The sequence below is a fragment of the Schistocerca serialis genome, chromosome 12, assembly GCF_023864345.2.
Source record: "Schistocerca serialis cubense isolate TAMUIC-IGC-003099 chromosome 12, iqSchSeri2.2, whole genome shotgun sequence".
Taxonomy (NCBI): Eukaryota; Metazoa; Arthropoda; class Insecta; order Orthoptera; family Acrididae; genus Schistocerca; species Schistocerca serialis.
In genome coordinates this window covers 36602259-36626101 of record NC_064649.1, presented here as the reverse complement: position 1 = coordinate 36626101, position 23843 = coordinate 36602259, and the positions used below count along the sequence as shown (strand labels likewise).

The window sequence follows — 23843 nt, the reverse complement described above, 5'->3', positions numbered from 1 at the left end:
CTGCTGTGAGACTGTGGAAATGATAGTTGATAAGGTTCAAGTTAGTACTGGTACAGTACTAACATTATCTGTGACAAACTGAAGTACTGCAAAACATGTACAAGATGGGTCCCAAAGGAGTTGACGTGGTTGAGAGTGTGTACAAAGCTAAAAGATCATTATAAAAGAGAAGGTGATCACTTCCTCAACAAAATTTTAACTTGTGATGAAACTACAGTTCATTGTTATGAACCAGAATCAAAGAGACAAAGCATGGAGCAGAAACACACCCACTCACCTGTCAAGAAAAAATTCAAAATCCAACCATCAGCAGGAAAAGTCATGTTGATGGTGTTTTGGGATACTGAAGGTCCAGTTTTTTTGTGATTATCTCAAAGAGCAGCACACAATGGACAGCTAAAATACTCGGATTTGCTTTTGAACAAGGTGAAGCCATCCACAAGAGACACAATGTGGATCTCAGAGGAGAGGTGTGATTCTCCAGCAAGACAACACACATCCTTATATTACTCAACTAAATTGTGAAACCACCAACACAATGGGCTGGGAAGTACTGCCCTATCCCCCTTACAGTCCTGATTTAGGACCTAGTGATTTCCATTTGTTTGGTGCACTGAGGGAACAGTTTCCAGGGCAACAAGGACATGAAAAAGTTTGTGGGAAATTGGTTCAAACATCAAGATAAAGAGTTCTTTGCAGCCAGAGTAAAAAAGCTTGTAGCCCGTTGGAACAAGTGCATAAATGTTCAAGGGGACTATGTTGGAAAGTAGAAAAAGTATTATTTTGTAAAGATAAACGCTTTTTCCCCAGACCAATTTGTCTCTAATTATTGAATGACAATACTATTCAGTAGTAATTTAATCCATTAAAACATATCCCACAGGTTGTATAGAGCACAAACCACATTCATCAGCTGTCACAGGTGTCAATGCACGAGACATAAAATTCTTAGGAAAAAATATAGTTCATACATAAAAATTTTTTTAAAAAAAATCAATGGGAGAACGATGTACTACTTCACCAAAATGGACCAACTCATTCATGTTCCACAGGAGACACTAAAGTGGATGTATATTTGCATAATGTTCAACAAAGGACTATCAGATCCAGTTTTCATTCCATATACCCAAAAATGAGATGTTCTTATGGGTGTGGAACACACCGAAGTATAACGAAAAATATACAACATTTGAATATGATATTCACTTCCCTGACAGGAAAGTCAGTTCAAAGAAGGCAGAGATTCACCACGTTAACAGAAACTGAGGAAGATTTACAAGAAATCAACATCACAGCAGATACACAACTTCATTGTGTAGCATTAGAAACACCTGTATCCAATTTAAAGAAGACACATGCCAAACGTTGGATGGAGCAGCAGGAATCTGCACACTTCTGTATGCATCATCATGCTATGCATTCATTCATATGGATCATAAATTTTATGAAGAAACATTTGTACGTGTTACTTTCAGCATCAGATCTCTACCAACGTGACAATATTCGCTGTATTTCAGCCAGAGAAAATACCAGTTCTATGACCAAATTTTTACCATTTTTAGTCTAATTAAAGCAGATAGGTATAACAGTTATCACATCCCTGAACAACAAATTTCTCTCTGCAGTATGACTTTACGCAGTTCTTAGACATTTTAATAGTACTCAGGAACATGCCACAGCAGAATAATAACGCTGGTTCCTTTGTGAATACCACAATGCATGTACCAAGTATCTTAATCCATGAAAATATTGCTGACAATGTTACATTATATTACCAGCCTTTGCATTAGTGTATTTCCAAACATGGACGGACTACTGTGTTACACATTTAAACACAACTTGGGCTTACCTGGAAAATCTGAGACTTGGCCAGCGCTAGCACAAGGATCCCTCCAAACTTGGTGAGTGTGATACCAGAGAAGACTGAGCTGCCCATGTTGACCAGAGCATCTGTGACACGGGCAACCCTCGTTTCCTCCACGGAAACTGCAAACGAGTGGACCAGGTGCGAGCAGAACTCCACGGCAATGCCCACAGCCATCACCAGGTTCACCAGGGATACGGCATTAAGCGAAATGCCCCACCAGTACATCAAACCACCAATGTCCGTCACAATCATTACTATCGTCAGAGTTGTCACCAGTGATGAAACCTGCACAGTTTGAATTGACAGCTACTACAGTACTGCATCAAACAAAGTAACTCCCATTTGTTAATTTTATTGCTTAACTGTTAACTAATGTGATACCCACTAAAATTTAATCAACCAAACTGAGTCCACAGATCTTTGTCACAAGCAAGTTTTCCCATTTGCAAGCAATTTAACATATACAAATACTCAATGTGTATTAATGTCCAGTTCCGAGAAACGCCACAGTTTTTGGGAGGCCTGCTGTGGCTAACAAGTCTTCTTGCTAAACATACTCTTTAAAATAAGCAAATGTGAAATTTTATCAGGTTAAACTTAACAGAGAATGAACCTAATAATAATTATAATAATAATAATAATAATAATAATAGGGACAAGAGCCAGAATATATTACTCTCAACAAAACAATCCCAGTTTGAAATGCACAGTGATTTGCTAGCTATGGTTGTACAAATCCTTGTATGCTCTAGCCTTGTCTTGTCTTGCCTTGCCTTGTTCCAACCTATGAGCCAGGTAACACAAAAAGTTATGGGAGGGACTAAAGTCTGATGCAGAAATAATTCAAGTATTTTGTATGCAAGGATGTGGAGTGAAATTGTGTCTTTTTCAAATGAATTAGCCAAGCACTTGCTTTAAGTTATTTAGGGAAATCAAGGAAAATTTAGACATGATAAAATCAAATGAAGCTATTTTAAATACCTGTCAAATTATTCACTGTTTAAATCTGAATGTCTGCTTCAGAAACACTAATTTTCACCAGGACAACCTACTGAAAAAAAGACACCATATTGAAGAAAAGAGAAAAGAAATATGCTGCACCCAAACTGCATAGTTTATCAGTTACGACTAAGATGCAATGAAGATGAAATAGTGCACAATTATTCTTAGTGAAAACACAGATTAAAATTCTAATGAATGTCAAGGAAAGAAAAAGATACTATATAAAGCAGGAACAGTGCCCATTAATGGATTGGAGGAATATAAGAAAATCACATTGGCAGGGATCATGAAAGCAGTTACACAGAACAGGTAAATTTTTTACTTCCATTTCAACACAAACAAGTTGATCAGGAGTAAAATGAAATGGAGGACTAAGCAACTTGTTCCAAAGCCAGAAAATTAGCTTATAGCAGACAAATCAAATGTGGGCAGAGAGGATGGCCAATCAACATTTGTAGCTGGTTTACTTTGTTTAGGCCTAAATGAAGTCATTTGCATAAGGACAACAATGAAGACAGTGTTACTGTAGCCATATTATAACAATGGACACAGACCCAAAATTCTGAACAAATTTTGCAATACTGAAAACAGATACCTCGTGGATCAAAGAAACCAAAAAGATGGAAAAATTTAAAGTGATTCTAGAAAATATCCAAGTATGCACATCACTAAAAGAAATGTAACAAACTGTTGAAGACATAAAAACCAAAACTGGTTAAGTTTGTACTTATCAGAACAGACACCATGAAAGAAAGAAGAAAATATAGAAGATGAGGAAAGAAATAGTTTGATGTAGCCCATAGTGGCAAACATAAAATAAGAAGAATAAGAAGAAGGGCTGTAATAATGACCTTAAAATAATGTCAACACACTTCTGAAAGGAACCATCCATACAGGTGACATCGAAATCACTGGAAATCACCAAGTTGATTCATTGGTGAATTCTGAACTGACTGTGTAGCAATCTCTCATTGAAACGACAGAAATTATGAACATCAAAGACAGAAAGGGTGCAAACATGCTCTTATCATTAACTGACAACAATAAAAGTATAGTTAAAATCTCAGAGGTTCACAAATAAGGAGTCACATTCTCAAATTTAACACTAACACACTCCAACCATCTCTCACAGAAGAATTAGAGAAAAAGCAGTGAACTGGCGACAACTCTAAAGTAAATTGAGCAAATCAACAGTAACTAATTCCTCTGCAGAAAAGAATATGGCACCCTCTGTGAATTGAGGAATAAGAGTATGCAATTCCATCTCAACACAGGATGCTTACAACAATTAGAACTGCAATAAGACAACTATGCAAAACAGTGTTAAGTGCAGAGCAGAGGGCACTTCCCATTGTACCAGTTATTAGGGTTTCCTCCTGTTCCATTCAAGTATGGAGCATGGCCTGAATGATTAATTCAATGTCTCTGTGCATGTTATAATTCTGATCTCGTCTTCACAATCCATATGTGAGTGATATGTAGGTGGTGGTTGTATATTCCTAGAGTCATCATTTATAGCTCGTTCTTTGAACTTTGTTAGTAGATTTTCTCAAACTTTCTCAGGATAGTTTACATCTATCTTCAAGAGTCTGCCAGTTCAGTTTCTTGAGCAACTCTGTCACACTCTCCCATGGATTAAACAAAGTTTTGACAATTTGTGCTGCCCTTTTCTGTATACATTCAATATCCCCATTAGTCCTACCTGGTACAGGTCCCACACAATTGAGCAATAGTAACACTTCGCAAGAAACACACGAAAGTTATATAAGAACTTGAAATCTAGACTTATCAGATATCAACCACAAAAAGTATGCATAAAAAAAAAATTGCCAGTTATTTCAAAGAACTGATTACCACAATCATATAAGACATTTGTCAAACAGAATAAATTACAGAAGACTAGAAAAATGCATTAATTCACCCATTACACAAGAAGGAAGACTTAACAGATGCAGTTAACTACAGGGGAGCCTCACTAGCATCAGCTGAATACAAAATTCTATACCAGTGTCTTCACAATAGAGCACAGGAACAACTTACACCAAAACTGGAGACTATCAGGCAGGATTCAGAATGGGTGGTTCGTGTCCAGAGCATATCTTGAATGCAAAGCTAGTCCTAAGAAACCTGAGAATTTGTAATAAAAATTTAGTCGACTAATTTGTTGATTTCATCGAATCTTACAACTTAGTTGACTACAAGTCACTCTTTCGAATATTAAAAGAACTTCATTTAGATCAACAAGAACTTGCAATCATAGAACAGACACTGACAGATGCAAATGCCCAGGTTAAATTTATGGGCGAAATCTCTGGTCTTTTCAAAATCAAATGAGAGTATGACAAAGAGATGCGCTGTCTCCACTACTTTTCAACTGCACCCTTGGAAAAGTGATACAAGAAAGTCCTCAAAGCTTAGCAACCAATCACTTTAGGCATAAGCAAGTTATCTATGCACTGCTTGACATTTACAGACTTTTTAGAAATATTAACTTCTGGACATTTCATAAACTGAAATTCAGATTGAATTCTTACTGCAGAAAAACTCAGTCTCCAGATTTATTTTGAAAAGAGTGCATGATCTGCAATAAGAAAGCACCAAAATTTGTGGAGATGAAAAATAACAAAATTAAATGAGTTCCACAATTTAAACATCTTGGTGAAACCACTCAGATAATGGATCTAAACAAAGTTACATGCCAATTACACGCCAAAAATGGAAAATTTATGTCGACTTACCCAAAATATCTACTACAAGAAATCCAAAACTGCAAAACCTTGAATTCCTAAATTGACAAATGGCAAGTTGACCATGAGGAAGAAACAGAGGAGGCTGGAATAACATGCTCTGAAGAGAGAAGGGAAGCCCGTAGGAAGAGAATGACAGAAATTAAGCAAAAAAAGGAAGGCCTACGTCCATGCATAGCCCTAATGGCACTATTAAGAAACAATAGCATTGGATACCAGAATAATACCAAAGCAGACTAAAGAGTCTACACAACCTTTACTGTGTTGCCAGCTGCACAAGGTAGCTGTGCTTGATACCTGCAGAGTAGTTATGTTCTTATATAATGTAGTGAACTCTGTGACAAACTGCTGTTCAAACCTCTATTATTAAGTCAGTACTACTAAAAAATTAGCGAGCCAACAAGGAACAGATGATTATTACGCCTACTGCAACTTACGATGTCAAGCCCCATCAGCAGAACAGTGACGACGAAGATGGCAGCAATGGAAATTCCCAGGCTGCGCAGCGTGTCGGGCCACATCGTGAGGTATTGCTCGTAGAACACATAGAAGACACTGTATGGGAACACCTTCACATGCGCTCCCTCTGGGAGGTGCTCATTCACCGAATCTTCTATCTCAGCCGAAAGCTCTCTAGCCGCAGCCATGGCTCCGTAATAGTCTGCTGAAGTCTTCAGGATGGTGTGGTATGTCATGAAGTAACTTGGTCCCACACGCCCATCTGGTTTTATTACCACAGCCTGAAGCAAACAATATTTTTGCACAAAATTGTTTTGCAATTCATATCTATGATAAATAGGTGTCAAAATTACAGGGCACATGCTTCAGCATTCAGTCACCAACATTCCGTTACTTGCATATGGCCAAGGAAGGGTAAATTTGTAACCTCACAATACCTGGCCGTATGCCGCATGTCCCGCCTTGGCACAGGACGGCGACGGATTATCTGCTAAGAAGAATGGCAGGAAGTGATTGAAAGCCTGTGGACTTGGGCGACCCGTCTTGTTGTCCTTTTCTATTAAACACATCTGGCAGCCCGGAGCACGGTGAGGGCAAAATGACCCGTTTTCTGGACGGAACCTGAATGAAAACGGAAAAAATAAGGTTGCTAGGTTTAGAGTATCAGAAAACACCTGCACGTTACATATATTTTAACTGGAAAAATTGAACATACATGATGCCAGCAACAACTATTCGGAAAATCCCAAACATTTTAACACATTCGTTTGGTTTCAAAATTTAATGTCAGAAATTTTGAGCTCTGTTAGCCAAATTAACAGGGAAAGGGAACATGATTAAAATACAAATGTGAGGATTTGACTAAGCTGGGTCTACACCCACTTCTATTTTCCTGTGCGTTAAATGGACAAAACTTCTCTTAACTCTAATTTGCATTTATCCTTCTCACATATTGTGTATATTCTTTGTTCCTTTCAAACACTTAACAGTTGAACCTCTAATTGTAAATGTTGAAAAAAATTGTAATATTGAAGCAGTAAACAACACTTTATAACAAGTACCTGCAATGAGTGCAGTATCATAAGTTATGGAACAGTTACTATGGTTTAAGGTTCTCCAACATATTAAATATAGGTGAGCCTGTAGACCATTGTTTTTTTTATAGTGTTACCTACAACTCTAAACATTTGTTAATATGTTTGCTTGTTGCCTTCAAACGCTGATGACAATTCCTAATTAAAAACAAGAACATGCTACACATCTTAACCTTACCTGCATTACTATTCACCAACCAATTACAAAACCAAAAACACCTCGTATACTGAATGCCATGGATCAAGAAAATCGGGTAGATATTTGATTTTGTACCATACGGACATTTAACGTAAGTAGGATTATACAGCGGTACCATATAAGTACTGAGGATACAGCATGTTTTGGATGGAGAGTTTACATATTCAGAAATAACTTCAGGTATGCCCCATGCAAGTGCATTGGAACCCTTACTGTTCATGTCGTATATTAATGACATCCACAGAAAATATTCATTGTAACCTCAGAGATTTACAAATTATGCAGTTACCTACAACTAAATACTATGTGGAAAAAAAAGCTGCAGTAATATTCAGTCAGATCTGTATACAATTTCAAAGTGGTGCAAAGATTGGCACCTAGCTTTAATGTAGATATATGTAAAATTACGTAACACACACAAAGAAAGTACGTCTCCTACGAGTATAATAGCAATGCGTCACGAGTGAAGTCAGTTGGCTTATGTAATACATGGGTGTAAATTTGTAGGGATATGAAATGGAACAATCACATAAGCTGAGGTGTGGGCAAGGTAAGTGACAGACTTCAATTAACTGGCAACAACATCCAGCATATACAAAGAAGGGCAGCACAAATCGTTACAGATTTGTCCGACTTATAGTGGAGCGTTATCAAAATGTTGGAAAACCTGAAGTGACTTAAGCCTGACGCTTGCTGTGAGAATCTACTCACAAAATTTCAAGAATGAGGTTAAGTGAAGAATACAGCAACATTCTTCAGTTCCTTCAAATCACTTCAGTAGGCTCCACAAAGACAAGATTACACTCATGAGATGTGATAAAAAATATGGTGAATAATTCTATTAGAAATAAGTAATAAGCTTACATGGAATTTGATTTAATCTCTTTCAAGATACTGTCCTTGGTTAGCTATGCACTTATCCCAATATTGAATCAATGACTGCAATCATTACTTTCGGAAGGGCATACAGCTAATATGTCGTGGTCCTCTCAATGTCAGGAATGGTGTCAAAATGTTATTCTTTAAGTATGGTTTCAATTTTCTGGAAGAGCCAGAAGTCACAGGGTGCTAAATCTGGTGGGTAAGGCGGATGCGGACAGACAGGAACACTTTTCTGGCCAAAAGCTCTTTACTAAAAAAAATTAGGTGTGGCATGTCACATGGTCATGATGAAGGATGGCTTGGCCCATTCTTTTCTATGGGCAAGACTTTGATATTAAATTTTGACTGACATGCCTTTCTAAGGTTTAGGAGAGTCACTGGTTCTCCACTGGGAACCCAGTTTTTGTCTTAGTGTCACACCCATTGACTGAAGTTTGACCTCCAGTTACATTTTTGGATAACAACTCCAGCTCTACGATTCTTCAGTAAACTGACAATTTTTCTTCTGTTCATCACTCTGAAGTCTGGAAACAAATTTTGCATTCACCTGTCTCACTTGCCAATTATTGTTTAAAATGTTTTGAACAGACCCACATGAGATGCTATATTCTTCAGTAAACTCTCGATGCTACATTCTTCAGTAAACTCTCTAATTGTTGATCTGTTTGAAAGAACAACTTTTTCAATTTTCTGCACGTTTTCCCTTGGTTTTGAGGCTGATCAATGTCCCAAATGTTGCTTGTCTTCTAATGACTTACTTTTGCTTTTAAATCACTCAAACCACTTGTAAACGGTCTTCAGATTTACAGTATTATCACTATACACCAATTTCTTCGTCTGTTTCTTTCACAGTTCTTTGGACCTTGAAAGAGGACTTAATGTTCATTCATTGTTCTAAATCCAAGACATGAGACACATACGATAATAACATTACTCCAGTGTCTCTGGACCCTGTCTGCCAAGTCAGAACGAGTTCTAATTTTACACTGCCTGTCTCAACAGATCAGACTATGTAACAAATTACATCAAATAGTTGTACCACCAGCAATGGCTGCTAAAAAATTCATTCACCATAGTTTTTGATCACACCTCATACAGCAACAGAGTGGCACCAAAACAGTCATTCTTCCTGCACAACTGGAACATAAGAAAACCCAGATGCACTACCATGCTAAGTACCCTTTGCTATGCATTTCATAATTGTTTGCATATGTAAACAAAAAATTTTTGCTTGATAATAAGCCCCTCATTGACTGGGAGGAGAGTAATTGTCAGAAATTTACTTGTACTGGCATGTAAAACGCAGGTATGTACAGAAAACATTTGTTCTAACGTGTGATAGAACACATTGGTATCTAACACACCGGTACCATATTTTGACTTATTCACTCATCACTATGAGTACACGTATCCACCTTATCACTTTAAGTCTCATCCTTTTCATCATTCTCTTCCCATAGTTCGTCATCCTCTCTGCCATCCAACGCTTTCAATACACATCATTTCTCTGATGATGTGGAGGACCACGAGCAAAGAACCCCTCATACATAAGGGTGACTGATAGCTTCCCAGTCTTACCAGATGGTGTAAGCGAATGATCTTCTTCCAACTTTAATACATGTTTCAGAGGTTGTCCTTTAATGGCTTGTTTATGGCCACATCAAGCACCTGCAGTTCTGAAGTCATTCCTTGGTGTTACGAGAAGGTCGGTCCTTTGTGAATCAAATTCACCTTTTATTTCAGTCATTATACATCCCTTAAAAGCATGCAAAACCAGCATGTCTTGTAGCAAGCAATGTCTCACATCTGCGCTTCCAAATAGTAAACAGTCAACAATCAGTTGCATTGTCATCCAGCCCTTTTCTCAGCAGTGAGTCACTAAGCCCTTAGCAAGGATTTTGCTGAGCAGTTGTTCTCCTCAGAATGACAGTAGGTAATCTCTCCAATTGGCTGTTGCAGTTTTTCAGTATTTTTTTATTGCCGGTTTCTCTTAATGTGGTACTTACTAACCTATTCATGGATACTGTCTCATTGCTCAACTTGTTAAAAAATACTGGCGTCTCGTTAGCTTTGCCAAACTGATGAAAGTAATACTTCCGCTACTGGATGGAGTACTGCTGGAAGTTAACCAGTTTCTCCTTGAAATCTGCTGGAATTCTCCGTGCTAGTGTATTATTTCGTCCGAGACCAAGGCCACTTCTCCACATAAATCTACGACAGCAACCAAAACTCTAGGAATTCTCCCTGTGGCACGTGACCTGTTAGAAATAGGTTCGTTTCAGCAGTTGCCAGAGAGCACCAGATAACGGGCGTTACTGCACTTCAGCAGCTACGATGATGCAGGAAACCCTATGTTCCTACGTGTAAAACATTAAAAGATCTTACATTATGACATAAAACAAACAATACATCAGAGGATACTTTAAGAGCATCGGAATTTCGCGAACCACACTAAAATGCGTAATTCGGCTTAAAGCGCACATTCGTAAGTCCAGATTCGGATGCAAATTTTCTTGGAGTACCAGTATTATCTCATGTTTGGTTCTGTATTATGGCGTAATGCCACACGTGCACTTGAAATGCAGCGCACAGTTGAAACTAGCCAACAGTGTGAAATTAAACACTCTGTTTCAAATAAATTGACTGCCTCAGCGGAAAATATTTAATAAAAGCCAAATCTCTCTAGCAAACCAACAAAAATAACTTCATTGTTCTGCAAGGCTATTAATGCTTGACTGTCAGAAAGGTGGACATAAAATATGAAACTAATAGCATAATTTAGCCTTCTGTAATTATACGAACGTATTTTAATTCATTTGCTAGCTCCCGGCCACAAAAATCCATTTTGTTTTCATTTAATGTGAGAGCAAGAAACAAGGAAGAAACAAAAAACCACTGAACGTAAACACAGGTCACATGGCGGCGACCCTTCTCCCCACCACAACTCAGACTGGTCTGTGCATCAGCCACGGATCTACGATATTTCCGAGCCGGGACAATACTAGATAGTGGCAGCCAGCCCCATTTCTGTAACCAGAAGCAACTGCGCATACCCAACAGTCCTGCCGCAACTGCTCAAACGAATCTAATTCAAACGGTTGTCACATCACACTCATCGGAGGCAATTTGTTGTTAAGAAGCATTGCATAGTCTTTCTAAAGCCTGTGACACACTTTGCTGTTGGCAGACACTCGTCTGAGCACGGTGTTTTGTTGTTGTATATGGCATATTTCCTTAAGTTTCATTTCCGTTTTCTTTTTTTTTCTCTCGTTCATGTTTTGTTGTTGCAGAATTATTCTGCAGTAGCGGGATGCAGTAATATCCTTTTTAGAGTATCGGTTCTTACCAGCCAAAAATCACAAAAATTTAACTGAAAACTACAACAATGAAAAATTCCCAGAATTCTAAACAATTCTTGGGTTTTTCCTGGTTTTCTCCCGGATGAATAAATTCCCGGATCTCCCAGTGTCGTATACACCCTGCTTTACTTTTACTGTGAAACTGTGAGACCTTGGTATTTGCCAAATTTCTTTATTCTAGGCCTATGGTAAGTACCCTATAGGTTTTGATGAATGAGTTTATGGGTCTCAAAGTATGTGACATAAGTGGTCATATTTTTTGATCACTATGACTTAGAAGGTTACATTTTATACACTGCCAGGTGACTGTAGACCTTAGTATGTGTAAAATTTGAACTCTATATCTACCCATTCCTGAAAAACAGGACTTTAAGTATCAAACAGTACTATGGCTTTCTCTTCATACAACTACTGTGACAACTCTTTAAAGTTAATGCTGTTGATCATTTACAAACAAGAAGAAAATCAGATGTAAATTTCGTCAAAAATTGAAGTGAATTCTCTCGTCCCTAGCTATTGTGTGTAGTAACGGTGGTGGTGGTTGCTGCCCCCCCCCCCCCCCCCCCCCCAAAAAAAAAAGCCATCTAAGCCTTTTTAGTTATAATAAATCCACCTGATTACGAAGTTGATCAGGTGGGTGAAGGGACAAAATAGTGGGGGTCATCCGGCCCTCGTTCACAGAATATTCCAGTAACAATTAGTGATGCCACCCAGAAATTTGATGTAACTGATGGTACAAAGGAGTGTTAAAAAATCAAGGCACTGGTAGCAATATTTTTAATAGGAATGAGAAATAACTTAAGAAGAGGTAAAAGTATATTGCTTGGTCTGGCCTCCACAGGCCTTATCAGCACTGAGTGACACCTCCCATCGTCTGGCAACCCAAACTGCCCTCCCTCCAACATGCACAAAAAACAAACGATGCAGTATTAGGGCAGTAGCAGAATAAGGAATTCCTTCTAGCCAGGTAGAGAGGAGATCTGCAACAGTAAAAGTGAAATGGAATTGATCCGAGCAGAACCAACAACAATCCCCAGATGCTCTGCTGCATTAGGATCTTACGAGTAAAGCAAACTTGTCCTCAACCCGAATGTTGGTTTTAACACAACACTTACCAATTGGTAGTGGTAAGGCACTGTCTTCCTCTTCAATCTGGCTTACCCAGCAAATCACATGGGGATCTAGACTAATGTGGAATCTCTGATTTCTAAGAGCAGTGAGGAATTTCACACTGCAAGAGCAAATTAGGGATGAACAAATTAGTGACAAACTGAATGTTGAAGGGATAAACAGTGCAATAGATAAATACAGAAAAAAATGGAAAGAGCCTGTGAGCAGAATACTCAAAGAAAAAGAACGAACAATTGTTGAAAAACAGGTCAAAAGGAGAAAGACATCCTGGTAGGATGAGAAATAACTTAAGAAGAGGTAAAAGTATATTGCTTAACCTCTGAAGAATGAAGAGGGTGAGGTCCTAATTCCTGCAAGTGAAAATGATAATATCAAGTGCCACAGTGAACACTTAACTAAACCCCCATACACTCCCAAATTGAGTGTACACCAAGCTTATCGACTGCCTGTATTTCATAGTATTGTCACAGTACTGAGCTATAACAGCTATGATGATTATTAAATTTTCATGAACCAAATATTTCTCATATACCCATCACACACAAAATTCATGTCTGGGCGCACACAGAGAATGTAACAAAGCACTTTGTAACTTACTGGCAGCATTTCTCCGCTCCAGACCAGTCGAAATAGTCATCAAGCCACGAGGAAGGTGGTTTTGCGAGGTATGATGAGCGCGGCCGGCGGGACGCCGTGAACACCTGCGTCACCAGGGAGTCCTGGTGACAGTTCTGGCCACCACAGATGGCGTTCTGCATCTCTGGCTGCGAAAAGTCTGCGGCTTCGCCCTTAGGAACTACCACGAAGTAAACTGGTGGGCCCATCTGTAAACAGACGCACAAAGTAAGACACCACTTAAACCTTATCTATTCATCCTGTAAAATACACACTATAAACTGAAACTGAGAACTAGTTTAATTTCCTATTTTTCACAAAAAAATTTTAAACCTGAACATTTTCCTGCAAAATTGGGAAAACTCAGCAACATGCATAAATGAAATAGTTACTAACAAGTTTGCCTGTGTGGCCATCCTCTGCAGCAAGCATGGAATTACTCGTTTCGTAAATAAAAGGCATGTTGAACAATGTGAAGGAGGTCAGAACATAAAGTTGTGCTTATATGTCAGTAAGAAAGTGGTAGTGCGACCTCCAGACCAGATGAGAGGAAGCGCAGATCAGCAAATCGTAAATAATTACTTTTTTCATAAAAAAAAAATTAAGACGTGAACTGTTTAATAATCTAAAAATAACAAAACTGCATTGATTTAGAACCCACTGATGATGCCGTAGAACAAGAAAAAGGCAAAACACGTCTGGGATAAATAAATTAAGTGGCTGCAGGAAATGGCGGTTTTATTTACAAAACAAATAGAAATAGCTACTAATTTATCAGGTGTTATCTGTACAGACTGTAGAACTAAAACAGGAGAGTATTCCTTTTCAGGGCTATGAATGTTCAAAGTTGTCTAAAGATATATTGTACAATGTAATAATGCTAAAATAAGCAAAGCAAACAAGTTTTTGTGTGTTAGTGCTTACGACAGTGAAGATTATAGCAATGTTCGCTTTTCATTCACCATCAGCACAGTTTATGAGCTGTGTGTATTTTATATTATTTCTCACATTGTATGTGAGCTTAATAAAGAGAAAATTTTATAACATAAGCTGTTACTATATTTTAGTAAAGATCATACATTGAATGTTTGAATGTATTGGAGGACTTTAATTATTACTTTAAGAATTTTAATAAGTCCTATGTTTGAAAAGGCAATTACAGGGAAGAACAAATCACACTTTCTAGAATTTGCTTTCAGTTTATCGTGTTTCCCCTTACCGAGAGAAATTCTTTGAGGTTCTTGAAGTACTTGAGCACGTATGAGTCCTGTGGCATGGACAGCTCCTGGTCAAGGCCAACGTCTACATGTGGTATCACCGCTATGCTGGCACACAGCCACCCAAAGAACACCACCATCACCAGGGCACGAACCACCTTGTGCATCAGCAGAGGTACATACAGCACCTGCAAAAACAACAAAAATTGCCACTGAACTGGCACCACCCACAAACTCAACACAACAAATACTGTATTTACTTCACAAAGATGACCCAAATTTACATAAGGTTTTATTTATATTAAATATCTATAGAGCTGCCTAAAAAAGTTAATATTATCTGTTGTAAACAGTCGTGATGTTTACTTAGAGTATATGATGATATGTAAGAATTTGTTTGACAAATGCTGTGGGAAGTCTGAGATGACCCTGGTCTCCACCACCAACACTACAGCCCACTTTCACTTTCTCTGAATTCCGAGACACATGCAGCTGGGATGTTTCTACCTACTTCCTACACTTTCATTTGAATGATTCGCATGATTGTGAAGTCTTAAGTGTGTGTGTGTGTGTGTGTGTGTGTGTGTGTGTGTGTGTGTGTGTGTATATATATATATATATATATATATATATGCATTAAATGAAGCATAGATCACTAGTTTTCCTTGCCATCTTTCAGGGAACAAAACTGGGGGAAGAGTTCCTGAGCAGAAGCAGCAGGTTGTTCGGGGTATATATATATATATATATATATATATATATATATATATATATATATATATATATATATATATATATATATACCCCCTGCCGCCGCCCCCCCCCCCCCCCCCGAACAACCTGCTGCTTCTGCTCAGGAACTCTTCCCCCAATTTTGTTCCCTGAAAGATGGCAAGGAAAACTAGTGATCTATGCTTCATTTAATGCACCCATAATTGTTCACTTCTATTGTACCAAATTTTACTCCTGAAGCACAGCAGCTTGTGGTGGTATTTGTTCAGTCTTGGTTGAAATAGTTTTTATGTGTGCGTGTGAGTGTGCGTGTGAGTGTGCGTGAGAGAGAGAGTGTTTTATCAATTTGCTATAGCAGTGGGACTAATTTTTTTTGTTTTTAAATAAAACTTTTCTTAAAAAAAGCTACTTTGATAGGAAGTTCTGTTGCTTCTGAAAGATTGGTATTCTCTTTGGGTGATATTGTTTCTGAGGAAAGAAATAAACTTACAGATTAACACATCATATATGAGTATTTATGAACAGACTGGACAATAAACACCGGCCAGTGGATTAATTCATTACCTAAATTTGAAATATTGTCATGTAATCGTTCCTGGTGAAAATGTTATGTTTTCCCTACTGTCTAAATTATTAATTCAAATTTTTTGGAAGAGCATTTCTGGCTTTATAAGTAAAAAAAAAAAAAAAAAAAAAAAAAAAAAAAAAATCAATATTATCCTAATTTCCTTTAAAATAAAGATATTTATTTGCCAAAAAATGAGCTTTTCATTAGAAGTTATTAAAGAAAAAGAATGCTACAAATTTTACAAGTTTAGGAGGAACAGTAGTCCTCAGCTGATCATTGCAAGAACACAAGTGCTGTCCATCAAATCTAACCTCCAGTAGTTAATACGGACAAAACTTGCGATCGTACAGTAAGAGACCCAACAAAAGTCGCAACAGTTTTAATGTTTTTGCGTATCGCCCTGCAAAATGTGTAGGACACTGTTCAAGTAAAACAAATGTCATTCTAGTTTCTCACATGTTTGAACACTTGTTCCTGGACTGGTGACTGCTGGTTTAGAACACTATTAGTAGCCCCCCAGCTGTCTTATCCACCCGATAATACTGTTCCTGTCAGGTACAGCCAAATGGCAACCATTACCCTTCCATCGCAACACTCACTAACCCATCATGAGGAACCAGTTCCACTGCTGTAATGCACATTTACACAGACAACCACTCCACAACATACTAATTGCCAGATTCCCTCCTATTTGGTGACATGCACACAAGTACCATTTGATGCACATTTGGTCACCATTTCTTAATGGAACTGGTAGATAAGATATGTACTATCCTGCACAAGCACACAGTGTTTCAAAGCTCAAGTTTAGTCCCAACCTGACACCACTATTACTCTACAACTGGCAGAATGTCAGTGGCTCAGACATCCCCACTACATTTCCAACAGTGGCTCTCGTCACTAAGCGACAGAGCCCCTTCTCACCTTGAAGAACTTGTAGAGGATACCCTCAGTGTCACTGTCGGCACCGGCGTCGGCCTTCGGACCTTGCACCCAGCAGCAGACATCGAGGCGGTTGGCGCGCTGGCGCAGTGTGTCCAATGACAACAGGCTCACGAAGCATGTCACCTGCAGCAGGAAGTCCACCAGCAGTGCCATGCCCGCATACAGCGCGAACGCCCGCACTGCCGGCATGTCCGACAGTGCACCCAGGAAGAAGCAGCACGACTCCGACACTGACGTCAGCAACATCGATGGGCCCACCTGCCAGGCAGCAGGTACACTTGTTATTAATTTTGTGTTAGCCATAGCGTCTCTTCTTGGCAAAACCAAGACATTGAAATACATCAATAATTTAATAAAGTACAGGAGTTTTGTTATTTGAGCAGTAAAATAACTGATGATGGCAGAAGTACGGAGACTATAAAATGCAAACTAGCTATAGTGTGGAAAATATTTCTGCAATAGGAATGTTTTACCATAAATTTAAGTATTACAAAATATTTTCTGAATCTTTTTGCCCTTGTAGTGTTGTACAGAAGCTAAACTTAACAACAAGCAGTTCAAATGAGAAAAGAATACTACAAGCTTTTGAAACGAGAGGCTCAAGAATAGATGGATAGACAGACTAACTAATGTAGGTGTACTTAACTAAATCAGCACAAAAGAATGTATGCCACAATTTAACTAGGGAAAGAGACTGGCTGATACTGCATCCACAGGCACCAAGGAATTGTCTAGTTGGAAATTGGTGGGGGAAAAACCTGCACAAGGCACACGGCACGAATATGTAAGCAGGTGCATATGGATATGGGTTGGAGTAGTTACTCAGAAGCGAAGAGGCTTTCATAGTATAGATTAGCACTGCGAGCTGCAGGGAACTTGTCTTCAGACTGACGACAGCACAGCAACAACTGTCATATCAACAGCTTATTTACTTTGACAATGTATATTGGCAATAAAATATGACAAAGTTTGATGGAGGGTGGACATTATCATCATATGAAAACATTTTTTTTAGTTGTTACATGAAAAACTTCTGGAGCAACAGTGATACATAACAAACCACGTAATTACAGCTACCATTAATATAAGCAATAAGAATAATCAGCTCTTTCATATATTTTTAATTTTTATCAGTTTAATAAATACACAGTCATACTTTTTTACTTTGGAGTAAATTTATTGTGCTGTTCCTTTTTATTAAAAAGAGACGTGAAGCTTTTACTTATTCCCTCTATTGCCACCTAATAGAACAATAGAACAATCCAAACCTATGAATTCTTTGGCAATTTTCTACCATGTGAAAACATTTTCTTCAGCATATCTTGGGGTCTGCAAGCACCTAAATATGTGCTTTTATCACCATTACATTATCTTTCGACCACTTATTTACACAACTCACGTCAACAACAGAAGCACTCACTAAATCGCACATAAAAAGGTGACAAATGTATTCTGTGTTGCTAGGGGTGATGTGGTGAACATGCCAAGTTCCTTTGATGGTTTGTTGAAAGATTAACCACTCGCAGAATAGAAGCAAGCACCATTAAATGCAAACTGAACATTACCAAATGTAGTTTGGTCCCATTCACCTACCATTTACACCATACAATTTCTCATTCACTTCTGATCACTCCGAGGTAAAACAGACTTAATAATTACTTTTTGAAACTGAACACCACATTAACAGACCTTGTAATAAATTACACTACCAGAACATTAAAAGGTCTGGATACCTTGTTTAGTTGAGGATAGTCAACCACACAATTGTGACAAACTGCACATACCTGTCCCAAAATGCGCCCGATGTGTTCCGCATGCGACTCGTATGGCTGGCGCCCCTCGCGCTGGTGTGTCTGCACAAGGATGAAGATATTGTCCACTCCCACAGCCAGCACCAGGAAGGGGATCACCTCGATGATGATCAGTGTGGCAGGAACCCCGACGAAGCCAAACAACCCCACTGAGCACACCACTGATGCCAGTACGATCACCACACCGCCCAGACCCAGGGTTATCTGCAGCACCAAAGTGTTTACAAGTAGCACAGTCCTGGCAGATACAACTCCTCCAGAAATACCAAAAACAGTTATTCCTAAATCAAGTGCCTCACTTCCCCTTACACAATGAGACGTCACTGAGTGAGGATGTAACCAAGAGACTGATGTAAATGTTTCATGAAGCACCACCCATTATATTTTTGTTTCTCAGTTGACAGTTTCGCTTTTCAGGATTTTGTCATGGCCATTTTGTTGCAACGAAATTATGTTGAAGTAGCTTTATTCTTTTTTTTTATACACAATTTATTTAGCAACTTTCATTTTGTGATTTTGTCTAATAACTTGCAACTTTTATCAGTGTTGGGTTTATAGTTGGAGAAACACAGGTCTGAAATTTACCAAAAATTTACTAATCCATACATACATTAATTACAATTTGAAATATAGTTCATTTCTCTACAAAAGATCAGATTTACACAACTGCTGTTTTCCCCATACTGCCAACAACTATCCAGTAAAGTTTCCTATGCCTATCTATTTCAGAGCTAAGGTCCTACAACTTGTCGGACAGCAGCCTTAAATGCGTTCAATAAGCCTTTAATGAAAAAGGCAACTTTAAGGTTAGTCTTTAATTTTAATCCATTCAGAACCACACAAAAAGAAAAAAATTAAATTAAAAAATTACATAAAGCAAATGGCTGCAAAATGTTAGAGACTTCTTATGAAAAGTATTCTCGAATTTTTCTGGTCCAAGGTTTAGCAGAACAACCACACAATAACTGCAGGTAAGGCAGATAGATTCATTGCAAAAATTTTCAGCAACTGTTACAAAACCCTCACACAATCAAAACTTTAATGTTTATCTGCAAATATGCGATCCATACCAGATAGAAGCTCCAAAGAAGAACAGCATTTTTTGTTATGGTTTTGTTCAGTAAGCGAGAAAGCATAATAGAAGCTTAGCCAAGCTCAGTGTCGGACACTGTAAGAAAGGACGTTACAAGTTCCAAGAGGTTGCATTCCTAGAAGAGCCAATCGATTTATTGCTTCCTAACATATCTTGCAAAAGACCATAATGGTGGAAGAGAGACTAGTGCTTATACAGATGCTTACCAACAATCTTTCTCCCCAGAAACCATTTGAATCTGGAACAGGAAAGAGTGGAAGCCACAGTGGTAGACAAGTACCCTCCACTGCACACCGTAAGGTAGCTTGCAAAGTATGGACAACAGAAAAAATCTACAATTTGTCTGATCATCTACAAATACGGGGCAAGCAAAAGCTGTTTTAGCTATTTTGTGCAGTAACAAACTGACTTTATAACAGCCTCAACTTCATCTGTATACAAAGTTTGAAGAAAATCTGATGTACACAAAGGAGACCATTAGAACCCATTAGAAGCAACTACCTAACAAGAATGACTTTCCTCTTTTTAACAATGTGGAAAGACACTAAAATGTGAGTTTCGCACAGATGTCACATCCTCCCCCAACTGACAACACAACATGCTGTGTTACTAACCTTGCTATCAACGAGTAGCCGGGCGCAAGAGTTCATCTGGCCCAGTGATATGGCAATGTACCCAAACATGATGATGTAGCTGACAAAGATGGTGATGACGTCTGAATGAGACCCACGCTCCAGCTCGTCTTCTATGGACCGCTCAGAGGTAAAAGCGACATCCATAAAGTCCGGCTTTGATGTGGCGGTCCAGTTCTGCATGAAAGCAATGAAGCGACGCTCCCAGTCCAGTGCTGGCCCCAGCAGAGTCTTGTTGTGGTGGTTCCGGACCAGGAAGGTCAGGATCGCTGCTGTGGCACGCTCATAGTTCAGCGAGCTACTCTCCCCCGTCCGGGCACCGAAGCCACCGAACACTATTCCCGGTTCTATAGGGCCTCCGTAGGGGGCCAAACACTGATCTGGGTCGTACGGGTTCTGCGTGCACATCTTTATGTGATCCATATAGTTCACTTCGAAGCCTTCTATGTCCTCGTCGACTTCTTCAAACTTCTCCTCGTCATCTTGGAAGTACCTAAAAAATTATTGACAGGCATTAGCTACAGCAATAAAAAAGGACTTAAAAATTGGTTTTAACGACAACCTAGTTTTGCCACATTGACAAATACATCCACTCAAAGAGAGTGACCACAGTTTACCTTTCCTACTGAACAATAAAATTAGACGAAGACTTCTAGGAAAATAGTATGTGATGTACTGAGTATTTTAATTTCATTTTTATTCATTTATTTTTGTACACAAGATAAAAGACCGAAGCATAATTCAATAAGTGGAGTAAATATAACACTGTGGACCTCCCTTGCATTGTTTGTGGTGTATGTACGATATGTACATAATATGCGTCAAAATACTTATTGGAGACTTGTCCGTGTACTTTGCAATTTACGTTTTTATGTTTGGAAGTGTGCTAAATATAGCAAAGCATGTTTAAATAAGGTGTGGACAAACATTAGGCTAGCCAACAAGTCAATCTGTTACCATAAACCTTATTTGGCTTTAGTTTTGTTGGCATCACCATCAACCAAATTATCACCTTCTGACCTAACCTAGACCTCAAGCTCTGCTACCGATCTGTTTGTCACCACAAATAAGATATCTGGGGGAAGAAAAAAAAAAAAAAACATTAAATGTAAGTTTAAATTTATGTAGGTTGTAGCAGTCATGTAAGGATGAAGAGTTTATAATCAAGCTGTTCATAGAATGTCCCTGACAGCCGGCAACTTACCAGTGCTACTATGCAGCTGTTTGTTGTTACACTGTGTTCATTGCCTGACTACGAACGTCGCACCCAAAACTTGTACAGCCACTGCAATTCTGTACTACCGAAGTATACAAGGTCACTGATAACCTCGGGAGACTGGAACATACTCTCTTCATAATTAAAAAGAAAATGTTTTGGAATGTATGTTCAGATAAAGTAAAGATTACAATGTTTCAGTATTGCAATACATATTTTAATGCATATGTCACGATCCCTATCGTCATTCCTGCTGCTGTTATCTTCTAATCTCTTCCAAGATGTGCCAACCGTGTGGAAAAATACTGGTGCGAGTTTTGGGCGCAATACAGCCCAAAGTCTCATGCATTAAAATTTCCATGTTATTTTATTTAAAAACTATGTTCAATTGAATAGCGTGATATGGTGCACTGCACCCTCTTGAAAATTCCCGAGCTCTGTCACTTTAGCAGCATGTACTCTGGTTTTTCCTTTCATCAAAAGAGCAGCAGTTGGTTTCAGTAGACACAGATCTCCACCCCCCCCCCCCCCCTCACTCACTCACTCACTCACTCACTCACTCACTATCTAATAGAGGGAAACATTCCACACGGGAAAAATATATCTAAAAACAAAGATGATGTGACTTACCGAACGAAAGCGCTGGCACGTCGATAGACACACAAACAAACACAAACATACACACAAAATTCTAGCTTTCACAACAAACGGTTGCTTCGTCAGGAAAGAGGGAAAGACGAAAGGAAGTGGGTTGTAAGGGAGAGGGTAAGGAGTCATTCCAATCCCGGGAGCGGAAAGACTTACCTTAGGGGGAAAAAAGGACGGGTATACACTCGCACACACACACATGTCCATCCACACATATACAGACACAAGCGTGTCTATGTGTGTGTGTGTGTGTGTGCGCGCGCGCGCGCGCGGATACATTGGGTACGCCTGTACCACCACGTACAACAGCGACTGTTAACCATCCGTTACCATGGGTAAACGAATCATTGATGTCGATGCTGAAGTTCAGTCTGCAACCACAAAAGACTGCAGGTCCATCCAATAGAGAGTGTGCAGCGACAGATTTGATGGTATTCTTCTTCTTGTCGGCGGCAGATGTGGTCATTTCCACGTCTTCAATTGTTTTGTATATTGTCTGTCTTGCACGGCGACGGTATCTTCTGTATGGCATCTTGGCAGCGTTCAATGCAGTTGCCTATAATAATGTATCCGGACTGGTTGCAGACTGAACTTCAGCATCGACATCAATGATTCGTTTACCCATGGTAACGGATGGTTAACAGTCGCTGTTGTACGTGGTGGTACAGGCGTACCCAATGTATCCGGACTGGAAAGCTTCGTTGATCGTGACATCATAGCCTATCGAACATATCATGTCACCGAAAATGCAAATAAAGACTTTGGCAAATCAACATATATGTCACCCTCACCCTTTTCCTTGTATACACGTAGTAGACGTAAGATATCAGTTAATGAAACTGTTTTTATATGAATTAAAGGTAAAGGTACTTGTGAATATGTTAAATTTGTAGGAGATTGTACATTGTATTTTCACAAATAAATTGATCTGTAGCGTAGCTTAAAAACGGACAAGGGTACATCTAGGATCTGTCGACATAGAGTATGCAATAGCATGTTACGTCAGCTCTCTGAGCGCTTGACCTTTGACCCCGCCGATGAGGCGGCGTTACGCAATCTTGGCAGCGCGCCAGCCCTGACTGACTGACGAACAGCGGACGCGAGCACCTAGTGAGGCTAGTGCTCGCGTCCGGGATAACTCTCGGCTGGCACTGTGAAATATTCCAAGTCCCTTATCTGTCGCCGCGCCAGTGCGCGGCTATATGAGCGAGCGCTGCCCGCGGAGCGGATCATTCGCGCTGCTGCTGCTGCACAGGCAACTGCATTGAACGCTGCCAAGATGCCATACAGAAGATACCGTCGCCGTGCAAGAGAGACAATATACAAAACAATTGAAGACGTGGAAATGACCACATCTGCCGCCGACAAGAAGAAGTATACCATCAAATCTGTCGCTGCACACTCTCTATTGGATGGACCTGCAGTCTTTTGTGGTTGCAGACTGAACTTCAACATCGACATCAATGATTCGTTTACCCATGGTAACAGATGGTTAACAGTCGCTGTTGTACGTGGTGGTACAGGCGTACCCAATGTATCCGTACCGCGCGCGCGAGTATACCCGTCCTTTTTTCCCCCTTGAGGTAAGTCTTTCCGTTCCCGGGATTGGAATGACTCCTTACCCTC

The 23843-nt window shown here is 39.2% G+C and overlaps 1 protein-coding gene across 2 annotated transcripts in view; it reads right to left on the bottom strand.

Annotated features, from left to right (window-relative positions):
- LOC126427907 (NPC intracellular cholesterol transporter 1-like) overlaps window positions 1–23843 on the bottom strand; it is a 61742-nt gene that overhangs the window by 21448 nt on the left and 16451 nt on the right. For both annotated transcript variants that reach the window (XM_050089796.1, XM_050089797.1), the window contains exons 3-10: window positions 20336–20846; window positions 18602–18832; window positions 16797–17075; window positions 14575–14760; window positions 13338–13564; window positions 6513–6696; window positions 6054–6356; window positions 1850–2152 (exon numbers count right to left, since the gene is read on the bottom strand). In XM_050089796.1, coding sequence (XP_049945753.1) covers window positions 1850–2152; window positions 6054–6356; window positions 6513–6696; window positions 13338–13564; window positions 14575–14760; window positions 16797–17075; window positions 18602–18832; window positions 20336–20846 — 2224 coding nt within the window. The remainder of the gene's footprint in view (window positions 1–1849; window positions 2153–6053; window positions 6357–6512; window positions 6697–13337; window positions 13565–14574; window positions 14761–16796; window positions 17076–18601; window positions 18833–20335; window positions 20847–23843) is intronic.